The sequence below is a fragment of the Talpa occidentalis genome, unplaced genomic scaffold (genome assembly GCF_014898055.3).
Source record: "Talpa occidentalis isolate TD23 unplaced genomic scaffold, MPIMG_talOcc4v2.1 talOcc4.16, whole genome shotgun sequence".
Classification (NCBI taxonomy): Eukaryota; Metazoa; Chordata; class Mammalia; order Eulipotyphla; family Talpidae; genus Talpa; species Talpa occidentalis.
This window is the reverse complement of record NW_023601653.1, coordinates 65,617,906-65,633,249: the sequence shown is the minus strand read 5'-3', so window position 1 is coordinate 65,633,249 and position 15,344 is coordinate 65,617,906. Positions and strand designations below refer to the sequence as shown.

Sequence of the window (15,344 nt, the reverse complement as noted above, 5' to 3'; positions counted from 1 at the left end):
CTGGGAGAACATTTTTGCACCCAACACTAATGATAAAGGACTGATCACAAAAATCTGCAAAGAGCTGATGAGACTCAGCAACAACAAAGAAAATAATCCAGTCAAAAAATGGGCAGAAGAGCTAAAAGAAACTTCTCTGAAGAGGAAATGCAAATGGCCAACAGACATATGAAAAAATGTTCAACATCACTTGTAATCAGGGAAATGCAAATCAAAACTACCATGAGATACCATCTCACACCAGTGAGAATGGCACATATTAAAAAAACTAGCAACAACAAATGTTGGCGAGGATGTGGAGAAAAAGGAACTCTTGTGCACTGTTGGTGGGAGTGCAAACTGGTCCAACCACTATGGAGAGCTGTGTGGAGATTTCTGGACCTACTAAACATAGAGCTTCCATATGATCCAGCAATTCCACTCCTAGGTATTTACCCAAAGGACACAGAAACATCAATTCCAAAGAGCACCTGCACTCCTATGTTTATAGCAGCACTGTTTACAATAGCTAAGCTTTGGAAACAACCCAAATGCCCAAAAATAGATGACTGGATCAAGAAGATGTGGTACATATATACCATGGAATATTACTCAGCATTCAAAAAAGATAAACACATGCAATTTGCAGCAACATGGATGGCACTGGAAGGGATCATGCTCAGCGAAATAAGCCAAAAAGAAAAAGAAAATACCGGATGGTCTCACTCATAGCAGGAATCTAGAAAACTTAAATAAGGGACCAGGAAAATGAATATAAGAAAGTGAAAATCAAAATCAACAAAAAAACTATGAACCAGAGACACTTTTTGGGGGGTGGGGGGCGGGAGGGGAAGGATTGGGGTCAGAATGGGGCGTTTGCAATTGTATGGGGGAATATAAAAATAAAATTTAATATTTAAAAAAAAAAAAAAATAAAAACCTGGAAAATATTAATGGTAAATAAAATGACTATAAACTTAAGCTAACCTAAGCTAAAGGATTGGTAGAATTGTCAAAAGGTTTGGAATAGTATCCATCACACAAAGAATATAATAATTTTGAAGAATTGCATTTGATTCAAATGTGAATAACTCCTTAGTCTATATTGGTTGGTTGGTTACTGAGACATGACTGAGAAGGATGATACTTGGGAATTGATGGGCAGCCCATCAATTATAATAAGAATTATTAAGGGATATTGACACAGTTCATGCATGCACTATCTAGTGATGAAATACAGCACCTACTCTAGAACTGAAAAGGTCAGCAAGAGGCATCACAAACGTCTCTAAAAATACATATCTACAGTACTAACTGAATTTAGAATATAATAAAGTACACTTAGATTAATAAAAACATCAGAGGCTCCATTCTTAATCATCAGTTATATTCAATTATATCTGTGACACTGTAAAGATTGAGGTAAAGTTATTGACCATTATGCAAATATACTAGTATCTTGTGTAACTTAAAAAGTCTAAGGTAAGACTCAAGAAAGGCCCAATCTAGAGATGATACAGAGCTAAATTGAGCAGCAGTAGAAGAGTTTCCTGTGTGGTTGCATCCAGAGCTCTCTTACTCTTGAACTCTGTGCTCACCTATCAGAGTCTCTCATAGGAGAGACAAAACCAGAAGTCTGTGTATTTACTTCTTTTCTTATTTTCTTTTCTGGACTCTAGATTGATACCAAGGACTATCAAAATTCTAAATTTCACCTTTAATAAGAGCTAACATCTGCTTCTTCCTAGGATATATATAACGCACTCTTCAAAAGATCGGGTATTTTCTTCTAAAAATCAGGTATTTATAATTCTCCAAATATTCATTATAAATCTCAACATGATTTATTTTTAGAATTTTGATGGGAATTAGACTAAAGAATGCTATATTTATAAATTCAAAGATTGTTATATTAATGTGCATGCATATATATTTTCTCCCAAATCATACACATGTACAATGCATTGGATTTTTAGTAGGTATATATATGTGTACACCTACATGTCTTTATGTGTCATTTGGAAGAAAAGGAGATAACGGTATACATGGAAATTGGGTGATAAGGATGAGAGAGGAATTGGTGAGAAAGGGTTGAAGAAAAGAGAAAAACTCGGGGTGATAGAGTTGTCTTCAAGAAGTTATTTTAATTATTTATTTTTATTATTAGATATAGCATTTGATATCATTTGATATGACATTCTATGAATCTTAGAAATTTTAAGCTATATACAATATGGTTTAGAGAAAAGAAACAAGGAATGCAAAATTCAACTGGGATAAAGATAATTAAATTTCCTATAAGATATTGCTTTTGATTTTGAGAAACTGGATTTCTTTCTTCTAGGAAGAGTAAATACATATCACATGAATTCCATTCAAATTTTCTAAAATATCTTCAACTGACTATTTTTCTAAAATTTATTGAGTTCTAGTAATTTATTAATCTAAACATTAGTTTTGAAGATAAATGTAACTTGTTTTTGTAAAGAAATGGAACAAAAAACTAATGCATGAACAAGATCAGTAAGATGTCAAAGACTTCCTAAGACAATGAGGTGACTAACAAAAGCAAGAAAGAAAAGGTAATTGATAGAATGATGCCAAATAACAAATAATAAGACAAAATAAAGAAGAGTTGGTTATTAGAGGATCTGGGGATTTTATTAAAGAGGGTGAAGTTTGATTCACTGATCAAATAAAGTAAAATCGTTTGTATGAAAATGGGAAGGAAATATGGCAGAGAAACTTTTGAATAAAACAGGGAGGCTGGAGACATATCTTGGTGGAACAATATTTTAACATATGTTAACAGTATTTACTTAATGATTTCACAGTTTATGTGCATTCATTGAATTTTCTTTATTTTATATATTATATATATATATATATATATATATATATATCTTCCCTTCAGTAATGAGTGAAGTAACTTACTCTAATGTGGTAATTCAACGTCCATCTCAGCCACCAACAAGGCAAGAAAATGAAACAACTAAAAGTAAAGTCCCATCAAATGTTAGAAATCAAGGTATGTGTGCTTTCTGCAATTTCTTATTTGAAATTGTTGTTAGTATTGGATATAGGAAATGATGCTTTATCATACTCATATACACACATGCATACATCTACACAATTTAAATATTTATCATTTGCTAAACAAATAAAATAAACATATTTGTGGTCAGATTAAGACTTCTTTCTTTGTTGTAAGTACTGAACCAATGTTTTTTTTTAATTTTTAATTGATGTATCATTGGTTTATAACATTAAGAAATTTCAAGCATATATCATGTACATGAACATCTGTACATAACACATTAAGTTCATCACTAAAACTCTAATTCTATTCCTCACTACACCACTAACAAATTTTTCTGGATTTATCCATTCTCCTCCCCCTTACCTTTCAGTAACCACTAAATTGATATAATGTAGAAGTTTATTTTTATTTAAATAAGCTCATTTGTTTTTTTTCTGTTTCTTTATACACCACATTTAAGTGAAACATATGGTATTTGTCTTTATCTTAGTTATTTCACTAAGCATAATAATCTCAATATTCATTCATGGTGTGGCAAATGGCAAGGTATCATCTTTGTTTATAGCCAAATAGCATTCCATTGTGTAGAGATACCATTTCTAAGTCTGTCAACTAGGACTTAGGTTGTTTACAACTCTAGCTTATTGTAAATAATGTTGCAACAAACATGGGGTATGTGTATCTCTTTAATTTAGTATTATTGTGTTCTTTACATAAATACCCTGAAATAGGATAACTTGATCATATGAGATATTTTTTTAGGAATCTCTATAGTATTTTCCATGAAGGTGCCAATTCATATTCCCGACTGTGTGCAAAGGTTCCCTTATCTCCATATTCTTTCTAACATGTTTTGCTTATTGTCTTTTGATAACATGAGAATCAAGTTTTACTGTTTATAAGGTAAAGGCAATATTTATTCCAGATTTGTAGCAATGTGTTCATGGTTGTAAGAGAAAAAAAATCTAGAAGAACAGTGTAGTTCCTTACAAATATCATCCATCATACTGAAAATGTTACATAATTAATATGTAAAATAAAGTGTTGCCAAAAAGAAAAGGAAAGAAAATAACATAGGACATTAATTGTGCCACCAAATTTTATGAATACATATTTTTTTCAAATCATACATATATATATGAGTGCATATATATATAATTAAAACTACTTGTTTTAAAGTTTCTTATTTTTATCTTTTAATAAATGCAGTTTTACTCTATAGTCCTCATTTACATATGACATCAAGGATACTTCTGTTCTCTCAATATTAGACTGTCTTTGGATTCAGTAACCCTTTTATCTTGGATCTTTATGTTACTACTTGTGAGTCATCCAATCTTTTGGCTTTCAATATCATCTATATACAAATTATTCAAAATTTATACCCACCTTGGATATTTGCCCAATCCCAAACTCACTAACTCCAAATCCTAATACAAATTACCTCTTATATGCTAACAGAAAACTTATATATATCCAAATGAACTTCTAATATTATCCCCTTAAATACTCTTTCATGCTTTTCCCCATATAGAGGCTGATATCATAAGGCTTATTCTTCTCTTTCTATAGATCTTTCTGCTCCATCCTCTTCATGGAAAACCATTGCCGTGATCCTGGGGATCATTTGCCTGATGCTTATTTTGTCTTTTGGAGTCTTAGTTACAAAGTGTAAGTCACAATGTAAAATGTAATCTGCTTTTCCACTACTCAAATAGAGAAATATTTTGAAAGCTAATTCATTTCTATTTGTTCAATATCTTACCAAGTATAATAATATCAAGTATTCTCAGCATAAATGAACATCATTATAGATATAGATTATTATCCATTTTTAAACCTCATGACCCTTACTTACTGCTTTACTATTTATTCTCATGTTTACTTTAAGAATGACTTTAAAATAATATTTTTGTGAAAACATCAGTTTTAGAGTAAAATGTCTGTAATCAATTGCTATATGAATGTTATAATTTGATATTTTATGTTTCTTACTCTACTACATGGAGTTCTATTACATTAAGCAAGTGATGCTTTATTATTCTTTTCTTTTGTATTTCAAATTTAGTGTAGTATCTTGCACACAGAAATGTGTGCTAATTTCTTTCTTTCTTTCTTTCTTTTTTTTAAAGAATTATTTATTTATTTATACAAGCACTGGGTACAGTCAGAAGACGGGAGGGAGAGAGAATTCACCAGAGCCAGAGCGGGGAATAGAGCAGGCAGACTGATGAAATGCACTGCTGAGGGGAGCAGCGGGGAGGCAGGAGAGGTCTGCATGCCATGCGGGACCCTCGCCAGGGGCAAGGATGGAACCGATGCTGCAGAGGCTGCGGGAAGCTTTGCAGCCCAGCGCTCAACTGTTGAGCCACCAGGGGAGACCGGTGCTAATTGTGCTAATTTCTTTCATCTATATTCTGATGCTATATCACTGAATCATATACAGTATTGGAAAGCAATGTTACCTCAATGAGTTTCTTTTTTAAATAGGAAATAATAATAATAATAATAATAAAAAAACCTGACCATACTGAAATCTCTTCAGGGTCTCATAAATTATTTCAAGAAGAATATACAGGAAATATCTCCTGCAACAATGAACCAAGTAAAACAGGTAATTTTGGAAGACTCATGACTTATAATTTTAAGGAGAGAATTAAATATGCAATGACTATTTTGCAAATGGTACCCTAATATTTAATTTCTTTATAAGACATCAACATTTATATAGAATGGTCATCTATTTATGATTTTATAGATGCATTTCTCATAATCTAGTTTTTGAAACTTTTTAAAAAAGAACAATAAATGCATGGATGTGCCCCTTTTACTTGGGGCACAAAGAACAATGCATTGACCTTTAAACAATGATTTATATTATATTAGATAACTACATTTCTAATTTGTTATTAAAAAAAGTTTCCTAATACCTATCTTATGAAATCTGAAGATTGAAATGTTTTCAGCAAAGTGAATCATTAAGTGAAGATAAACTGCACACTAAATTTAAGTGCATAAAGTCTAGATGTAAACTCTAAAGTGTTTTGTTTGCAGATTGCAGATTTGCTGTTTAGTTTTCCTGATGTCACTTGCACTGAAGGAAAGCATTCAGCAACATTTTATTGTTTTAGTGGTTTGGAAATGTCCTACTTGTCTAAACAACTGGAATCAGCATGGAGAAAATTGCTACTATTTTGTGAAAAAGACTCATCCTTGGAAAAAGTGTCAGTATCACTGCAAGGGTTTCAATTCAAGTTTTCTGAAATTGAATACTGAAGAAGAGCTGGTAAAAATACCTTTTTTCATAAAAGTTTTGTAAGAAATGTTTAGGAATGACACTGATCACCAGTGTTTAATTCTTTTAAACACATACTATGCTCCAGTTACATAAATAATTATAAGTAGTTAATTTGGATTATCCACTTCAGTTACATTTGGGAGCTTTTGCCAACACTTCGGATAAAGCACAATTAACATGCATATTCCCTTTTGTATTTTGATTCCTACCTGTTGCCTCTACTATAAAGAACTCACAAAATGGTTCTAAGCCAAGCAGCTGTAAGGAACTTCTTAAATTTATCATGTTCCCCATCTTCTTTCACATCATTGGTTCTTAAATTGTTTTATCTGCACGTGACACATCTTATCTGTCCTACCTCCCTCATTGAACATTCTCTTGGTTAATGTAGACTTCTTTATAAATTTTTTACTTATAAGAACATTTCCTTTAGAAAGCATTCTTGATTCACCAAGATCTGCTAACTCTTTCACTAATTCTCTCCTTGAATCCTGTATTTGCAAGCTTTGTGACATGTAAAGTTACTTACTACATAGGGTAATTGATTGCATTCAATTTTTCAGTGACTTGTTTTTGTTCTTACAGCTATAAAATATTTTGCTTACTTTTAGAACCCATAACCTAAGAAAACAACTGTAATATAATGTAAAGTAAAAAGAATAACTGCTCAGTGAATAGATGTGTCATTACCTATTGTCCTCCAGCTGCTGGCTAAAGAATCTAAAGTTAATCCTTCCCAGTTCTTTCCATATAATAGAGAAGAGATTCCAAACTGAAGTTTATAAGTGAAAGATATATAATTTTAAGTCATTTATTTCACTTCAGAGAAAGATCTACTTTCTGATTTATTTTCCTCTCACTACAGAATTTTGTGAAGAAATTCTCAAAGACACAATGTGATATGCAGAAAGAAAAGTTTTCCATCAGTCTATACTACAGCAGCAAACAACTGAAATGGCTATGGCAAGATGGCACTAATTTTACCCTAAACAAGTGAGTCTCTTGTTTTATATTTCAGCCCAAGAAATTATTATTATTTTTTTCTAAATATTCACTGTACATATAGAAAGGTGTTGGATTTATAACATAAACCCATAATAAATAAACAAGGGAAAAAACAGATGGAAAAGCGGGTACAGGAGAGTTACTTGGTTAAATATTTCAGTTTCATAACTCATTTAAATTTCCTTTCAGTTGTATGATTAAAGTATCATCAAAAGTGCATATGTTTTTTGAGTGCAGAAATTGAAAAGCAAGCTTTGGTAGAGTTGTTTCCATTGCAAAGCTCATTTCTTTTCAAGAAACAACTGAATTTTTCTAGGGGCAAAATTAACTGTTATTGAGGATGGATGATTTTCTTATACTGTACATACTGTATATTACAGCAAATTTATCAAAATGTTAATATTAGGGAGGTATTGCAAACTCACTGAAAATATGACATATTCTTAAATTGCATGAGGCCACAGAGACTATCAGGCTTGCTGGTAATCCTTGGCATCATTTAATTACATAACCCCAGCTTTGCATTGCATTGCTTTTTTTTTTTTTTTTTTTTTTTTTTGCTTATTTGTGTCTTCATTTCTTTCTTATACTCTCATTGGACTTGAAATACAAATAATATGATTTCATCTTGATTTTAGAGGGACAGTGTTCAACCCACCACATACTTCCTCAAAAAAAAATTCTTGGCTTCAACCCAGATTATTTTATTAAGCTAGTTGGATACGGAGATACAAAACCGCATTCTAAAAAAGAATTCCATAAAACTCCATTGTACACTATTTATCCACAATTAATTTTAAATTCAGTTTATCACCCTATCAGATTATGGATCCAGTAGTAGCTGAAGATTTTAAATAATACAATCTTTATGAATCCTCATAAAACAAATATCTCTTTATCAAGTGCCCATATATTTACTCCAGTGTACTCTATTGTTTAGTGAACAGATTTGTGAAATGTAGTAATAATTGTGCAACATAACACAATTGATTTTAAAAATTAGAAAATTTTTTGATCTTTATCAAGATCACATCTCTCCAATCTACCTTTCTAACGTAACATTCATTTCAAACACTTACTATACAATACACACATGTAAATTCCCAAACTATTTACAAAAAAAAGTGCAGTGGTCAAACTATAAATTTGATGAGACCATTCTAGGTGCAGCTTAGTATCTAATTCATTGTGTTCATCATTTACTGTTCACTTTATGTTTATTTTCTATATTTTGTTTTTTTTTTTTGGTTCATTTATGAAAAACACATCCATATGATTTTTATGTGATTCTCAATGAGATAAGGTAGATCACAATGTGTAAAACCCATTTTAGTAAGCTTCTTGGAAATATTTAAATACTAATACAATGGTTTCCCACCTTCAATTTCACGGTTTAATATAGTAAGCAATTAATAGCACAGACTCTCAAACTGACTGGATTGACTTCTTGGCTCTGCCATTTGTGTGATATTAATCTTGATTTTCATACATCCTGAATTTTAGTTCTGTAACATCATCTATATAATAAGGAGAATAAGAGAACCTACTTCATAGGCTGTGAAAGTCATTAAGTGATAAATTTCAGGATATTGAAAGGGTCTGGAACATAGAACAACTCACTTAAGGTGTTGCTTTAATGTTCCTAATGCAAATATTAACAATAAATTAACAATAATTAAAATAAAAAATCTTGAAATGCATTCACACAAAAACATGATTTATACTATGAAATCTTATGAACAAAATATGCTAAATTCCTTCCTTTATGCCCACACTTAACAGACTTGATTTCTTAACATCAGCTCTGCATTCAGATTTATCTAAGTAATTAAATATTCATCTCTAATTGTACTTTCATATAGTGATCAGATGCTCAGCTTCAGTAATTAGAGCACAGCATTGATGAGATGTTTACTGAAGTTTTCTGATTTTCATTGACATTTTCAAATGCTTGTCTAAATTTTACTGTATGAGGATTCTGATCTTCACAGTTTAAGGAGCAAGCTAAACTTTTCCAGGGCAGAATGGTTATTAATGATTAATAATTTTGCTGCATGGTATATATAGTAGAATGTGTTCATCAAAATATTGTATATAAAAGAAATCTGTAAACCCCAGTGAAAATGGACACTACTCTGAAATTGCATCTGGGACACAAATTATAGCAAGAATTTTAAGTACTTAAATTTCCAGATCTAATTTCCAGATATAATATTAAATATTGGATGATAATTAATATAGTCATTATTTATATAGCTGGAGACCTGGGAACATAATATTTCTGCTTTGTTGTAAGTATATAAAAATAGTATTGATCTTAAAATGAAATTGACATACAAAGCAAATTCATCTTTTAATGGAAATTATTTTCTCTTCCAGGCTTCAAATTCCAGAACATGTGAATGGTAATGACATATGCATATTTATAAAATATGGCCAGATCATTACTGAGGATTGCCAAACTGAGGGTTATTGTATCTGTAAGCAGGCAGCACATTCAGATTAGATAAAAATACAACAGAAAGAAAAGAAATAACCATTTGATATTTCCCAGTGAGTTGACTTCAACTATGTGAAATATTTATTTAATAAATACAGAAGTCACTAAACATGGCATCTAACAATATAAATATTATGAATAGCATGTTAGTTACATAGGAAATGATACAAAGAAAATTATGAGTGTTAAAGAACATTATGGACGGAACTTTAAATAAAATCTTACATTAATGAAACAGTTATTAAATAGATACTATTTTAAGATTATCAAATTTTTCAGTAATTTCAAAATGAATTTTGTTACAGTTTCATATTAATTTTGATATTTCAATACCAGTCTTTTCTGTGTCACTGTGGAATCTATGGAAGAATGAATGGTCAAGAATGAGAAGACAAAATACTGAATAAAAAGAATGCCTAGAAACATTATGTTTTGAAAAAGATGGAAAAAATGGTTTAAAATAGCTTTATAAAGTAGGAGGTATTAAAACGCCGCTAACTACAAAAAGTGCAGTGTTTGAATGTGGATAGTCTCCACAGGAGTTGAAAATTGAACAAAGTTTATTTCATTCACAAACCAGGATTTTTCCTGCCATTGGTCAGTCACTGAGCTTAACTACCCAAGACACACACTTGTGCAAAACAAAGTGTTTGCTTTCACATCCCAGGACTTCCAAACTAGAGGAAGCACAGACATTAATAAATAATCACACCAAGAATTATGTAATGCAAATAAAATAAGGCCTTGGAAAGGGAAAATTACAGTTATCAGATTATAAAAGAGATCTAATCTACATGGAGAAGTTAGTGGAGACCTTCCTGATATAGTACTATTTATGGAGAGTTCTTAGAAATGAATAATTTTATTAACAAAAGTAGACAGAGATCCAGAAGGTTAGATAATTTGGGGGAGAAAAACAAGCTGCAAGAGAAAAGGCCTTGTGGTGGAGTGAAGATGAGGGGGCTGGATCTCAGAGTTGGGGGGCAATAGGCTGATAAAACCCTGGAGAGGAAAGAAGGGCAAAGAAAACACTGAGCTAGAATGCTGTGAGGAGGACTTTAATTTTTCAGGTTATTCTCATTCCTTAAAGCCACCCAGACTGAACCAGGAGGGAATGAAGTGTCCTGCTCTGCCTCATTCACACTTACAAGCTGCAATGTGAACAGCAGCAGGTCTTATTACCCTTGGGAGGTAATAAGAAATCACACACGCACACACACACACACACACACATTTCTATATCCATACACACAAGTGGACATGTATATCCCTTCAGATTTGCTGCATCTGTATATGTGTATATAAAGGAAAGAAAAATCAGAATACCTGTATTTTTTTTCCTAATTTTAACTTTTGTTATAATTTCAGACATCCAAAGCAGGATAAAGTTTTATAAAAGATTGATCTGTGCTCTTGACCAGATTATTTGGTTAGAATTTTTAAAAATCATCATATTTGATATGTCCTTCTCTCAGTGTCTTTATCATAATATAGGGATACTTGCTTTTTGTTCACAAAATTTGGAAGGTTATTAATCAAAAGTATTTTCAAAATATTTTGGAGTTGATTTCCCTTCATGTTTATAAATATTTTAAACAGGCAACTTATAATTAACTTGTACTACTTTAAAATAATTTGAATATAAAATGTTTATATTGTACTTTAGGCTGATTTGGTGCTCTATGCTTAAGTGAGCACTATTTGCGATTTCTACTCCTAAATGGAGATTTTTATTTTCTCCCACATAGAGGTTAAATCTACTGCATGAAAGTCCAAAGTTTACCTCTCCCCACCACGGATTTTCAGGTAGCTCTCTTTATCACAAAACATAAACAAGAGAAAACAGCTTATTCACACAGATAATGCACAAAACACTAGGGAATTGAGAATGAATCAAAACAGCATCCTCTCTGCAGTATATTATAAAACATATTCAACCACTTTCTACAAATTGATAAGTAATTTTTAACTTCCAAGAGGGTTGAATGAAGTTAATATATACGGGGCAGGAAAGTTTGGAGTAAAACTAGTTTGTAGAGTCCTCTAGCGCCACCTCTCGTTGGATAAGAGTCTGTGTCAGTCAAAAAAATTTCTATCCTGCATTTAGTCAGAAAAGTGGGTGTAGAGACATTTCCTTGTTTCAATATTTACTGCTGCTTTTGTGTGTGTGTTTGTGTGATAAACTATCATAGGCTATTTTCACCCCAGCTTTACTGAGCTGTCGCTGAGGTATAATTGCAAATTTAAGGTAAACAACATGATGATTTGATACACTTGCAAAATGCAAAAATTTTACCACAATAAGGTTAACACATTCATTAGTTAACACACATACTCACCGCTGCTAATATTGTTTATAACTGTTTTTTCCACTAGCATGTCCTCATTTCCTTCAGCCCACGCACCTGACACCACCATGCTAATCTCTGTTCTCTGAGTTAGTCTTTTTAGATTGCACATATAAGTAAGATGAGACAGCATTTGTATTTTTATGACTGATTTATTTACCTCAGCATGAGGTCCTCCAAGTTCATCTGTGTTGTCACAAATTGGTGGTCTTTCCTACTCTTTTATCTGAATAGTATATCTCTGTACGTGTCTGAGTGAGAGAGTGTGTGTCTGTGTGTATACAACACATTCTGTTTATCCTTTCATCTGTTATTGGATACTTAGTTTATTTCCATGTCTTGGCTATAAAAATAATGATGCAATGCACCTGGGACAGAAGATAGTACTTGAGGCAGATCTCAAACTGCTACTTAATTAATTGTCTTCAGCTCAAAATAATATTTATGTCAAAGAGCCTCTTTTTGTATGACCTTTTGGTTTGTTTCATTAGTAACAGTCTGTTAGTATTTCTTGAACTGCAGACTTTTGCTATATGCTAGCTGTGTGTGCCCTGTGAGAGTCCCAGTTTTTGAAAGGTAATTTGTATTAAACCTTAAGGTTAGATAGCCTCTAGGCTTTGTCTGTGTTCCCAGTGCTCTGTGAAATTCATCGAAACAGAAACTAAGCTTTCTTGAGTTTATTATAAATCCTCAAAACGAAAGCCTGTTTCTTTGGTTGTTTTTCACTTGGGATTTCCATTTTCACTACATTATGAAAGTCTATACATTTTTACTTGAGACCTAATATCAAGCTATCTTCCCTTTTCTTAATTCAGAAACTGAAGTCTAGCCCAATTTAGATTGTTTTATTTTTAAAAACAGTGTGTGTGCCTGTTTTGCAAGCTTTGTGTGACAAATTTTTTAAATAAAAATTTAAAGTACATGTGACTAAATGTTATCATTTGTTATTTCTCCCTGGTATATTTTACAGCATCATTTAAAGATCAATTCAGACCGACCCTTTTATTTAACCCTGATTTTCTTCATGGCACTTTTTTTCTTTACCAATCACATTCTACAAAATTTTAACCCATATGAATATGTCATTTAAAAAACATTCCAATAGCAATTGCATTTAGAATAAAATCTAAAATCTTCAATTAGGTGTGCGAAGCCCTTCTTTTTTTTAATCTTTTCTCATCTTTCTCACTGTTCCTACACTCTGCGGCTGCTTCATCTTTCTGCTCTAATCAAACTGACCCTCTTCAGATTCACAGATTTTTGCAAGTTTTAACTCCATTTACCTTGAATCTGTACCCAAACCTTTTGCCCAGATGACTTCTACTTATTCTATAGATTTTGAACTCTGTGACCAGTTATTTCCTAGAACTCTTTAGGCTCCCCACAGGTTCAATTCTTTATTTTCTAGGTTTCATGGCAGTATGTGCTATATTCTTATTGCAAAACAATCCAATTTCTGCCAAACATCAACTGGTGTTTTCATATATTTGGAGTTTGTTGGTTGATTTTCAACTTATTTTGAAATTCTGAAATATAACAAAATAAATTAATCTTCATATGGCCTTCATCCCATTTTAAGTATATTTAATATTCAAATATTTTGAGTTTGAAAAGTTCTCAAATGGTAACAGTCTAATATTTGTAACTATTTAATAAAATCACCATTCAAAATATAGTTCAATCTCTTGAGTATCATCACAAACATGAAATTAAAAATGAATCATTGCTGAAAATTTTTAAAGGTTATATAAACCTTTGTTATTGAAGATCAGTTTTAATGTTTGGACTTTATTCCTTGCACTATTTGTGTGTTTGTGTGTGTAGGTGTGTGACATGTTCAATGGATATTGGTGGAATTTCTTCCAGAAGTTTTCTTCATGGAAAATATGTTTTTTATGTCTTTGAATCCTTTTTGTTTTATAAATGATAAGTTTTTAATACTGTCTTCTGCATGCAGATGTATGTGTTTGAAATTAAACAGTTTTCTGAGTCATAAACTAGAGCTATAAACTGCACAGCTTCTGTTCTGCATTTCAACTAAATTAATCTAGATTAGAAAGGACAAATCACGCTATCATTTTATTAGTTCGGAAATATAAAAATGAAATAATATTTGTCTGATTATAAGTACTGAAAGAGTATAATTTCAGAACAATGTCAGTGTTTAGATTTTTAATAAATACAAGGCTATAGTCAATTTTCATTTCTTCCCTCAATGGGGGAAAATTCATTCTGTTCTCAAGCATACTTGCCACTGAGACAACACATATAATGTCTGTGATTTCTGTGCTTTATTATTTTTAATGTGGAAAGACTCCAGATGGTATATATAAATCTTAACTCCTCTCTCATGTTCAGTTTCATATCCTAGTGTCCAGTTTCATATCCATATCCTATCCATCTGTTTCTCTGGCTTGTGTCTTCAGGACAATGGAATTTTGAGTCACACAAGAAGCTTGACTCTCACAAAAGCTTTTGCTCTCATTAAACTATTGGTGGTAGTTATTTCTATAATCGCTATATTTTTATAAAAGGTTTCTGTATTCAGTTTTTAGGACTTGAGCCTCAATAACTTTCAAGAGAGGGAGAATATTTTAACATATTTCTGAACATGAAGGCAGATTTGTCCAGACAGGTTAAATTACTTTTAAAATGTTAGCTATAAAACTCCAGATAAGTAAACCATAATGGATAGTAATATCCTCAATCACACACACACACACACACACACACCAAGCATATTTTCTGCATTCTATTCCAAAAATTAAAAAATTAAAATTAAAAGGCTTCAGTGAATTATAAATAAGAATTAATAATTTTCTTATATACTCTTTTGTTATGTTTTTGATACATGTCTATATTCAAGCTTCTAGGTATATATTTGAAATATAGAATATATTTCCCTCTGAATTAGTTGTTTTGATTATTAGGGTAGATACCATAAGTGTAATTGCCATGTCATACAATATTTTTTTCTAATATTTTGAGGAACCTCCATACTATTTTCCATAGAAGCTGGGCCAATGCACATTCCCACCAACACTGAACAAGGGTTTCCTTTTCACTACACCTTCACCAACATTTGTTGTTTCTGGTTTTTTTTTTTTTTTTTTTTTGATACTGGCTTCTTACTGGAGTGAGGTGGTATCTGATTGTGGTTTTTTATTTGGATTT

The 15,344-nt window shown here is 31.6% G+C and overlaps 1 protein-coding gene across 2 annotated transcripts; it reads left to right on the top strand.

The window, feature by feature from the left end:
- The first annotated feature begins 1,747 nt into the window (after positions 1-1,747).
- LOC119248346 (natural killer cells antigen CD94-like) lies at positions 1,748-10,073 on the top strand. 2 transcript variants are annotated; one of them, XM_037515298.2, is made up of 7 exons: positions 1,748-1,779; positions 2,894-3,007; positions 4,592-4,690; positions 5,565-5,633; positions 6,151-6,305; positions 7,183-7,310; positions 9,702-10,073. In XM_037515298.2, exons 2-7 carry the CDS (start codon positions 2,896-2,898, stop codon positions 9,826-9,828), a joined length of 690 nt encoding a protein of 229 aa, XP_037371195.1. In that variant the 5' UTR covers positions 1,748-1,779; positions 2,894-2,895; the 3' UTR covers positions 9,829-10,073. The 2 variants fall into 2 exon arrangements, with proteins under 2 accessions (XP_037371195.1, XP_037371196.1); XM_037515299.2 differs by lacking the exon at positions 5,565-5,633.
- The last annotated feature ends 5,271 nt before the right edge of the window (positions 10,074-15,344 follow it).

Excerpts from the sequence above, each read along its gene's own strand:
- LOC119248346 (XM_037515298.2), top strand. The coding sequence starts at position 2,896 with ATGAGTGAAGTAACTTACTCTAATGTGGTAATTCAACGTCCATCTCAG. Across the intron at positions 3,008-4,591 it reads ATCAAATGTTAGAAATCAAG|ATCTTTCTGCTCCATCCTCT; the intron begins GTATGTGTGCTT and ends CTCTTTCTATAG. Across the intron at positions 6,306-7,182 it reads TGAATACTGAAGAAGAGCTG|AATTTTGTGAAGAAATTCTC; the intron begins GTAAAAATACCT and ends CTCTCACTACAG.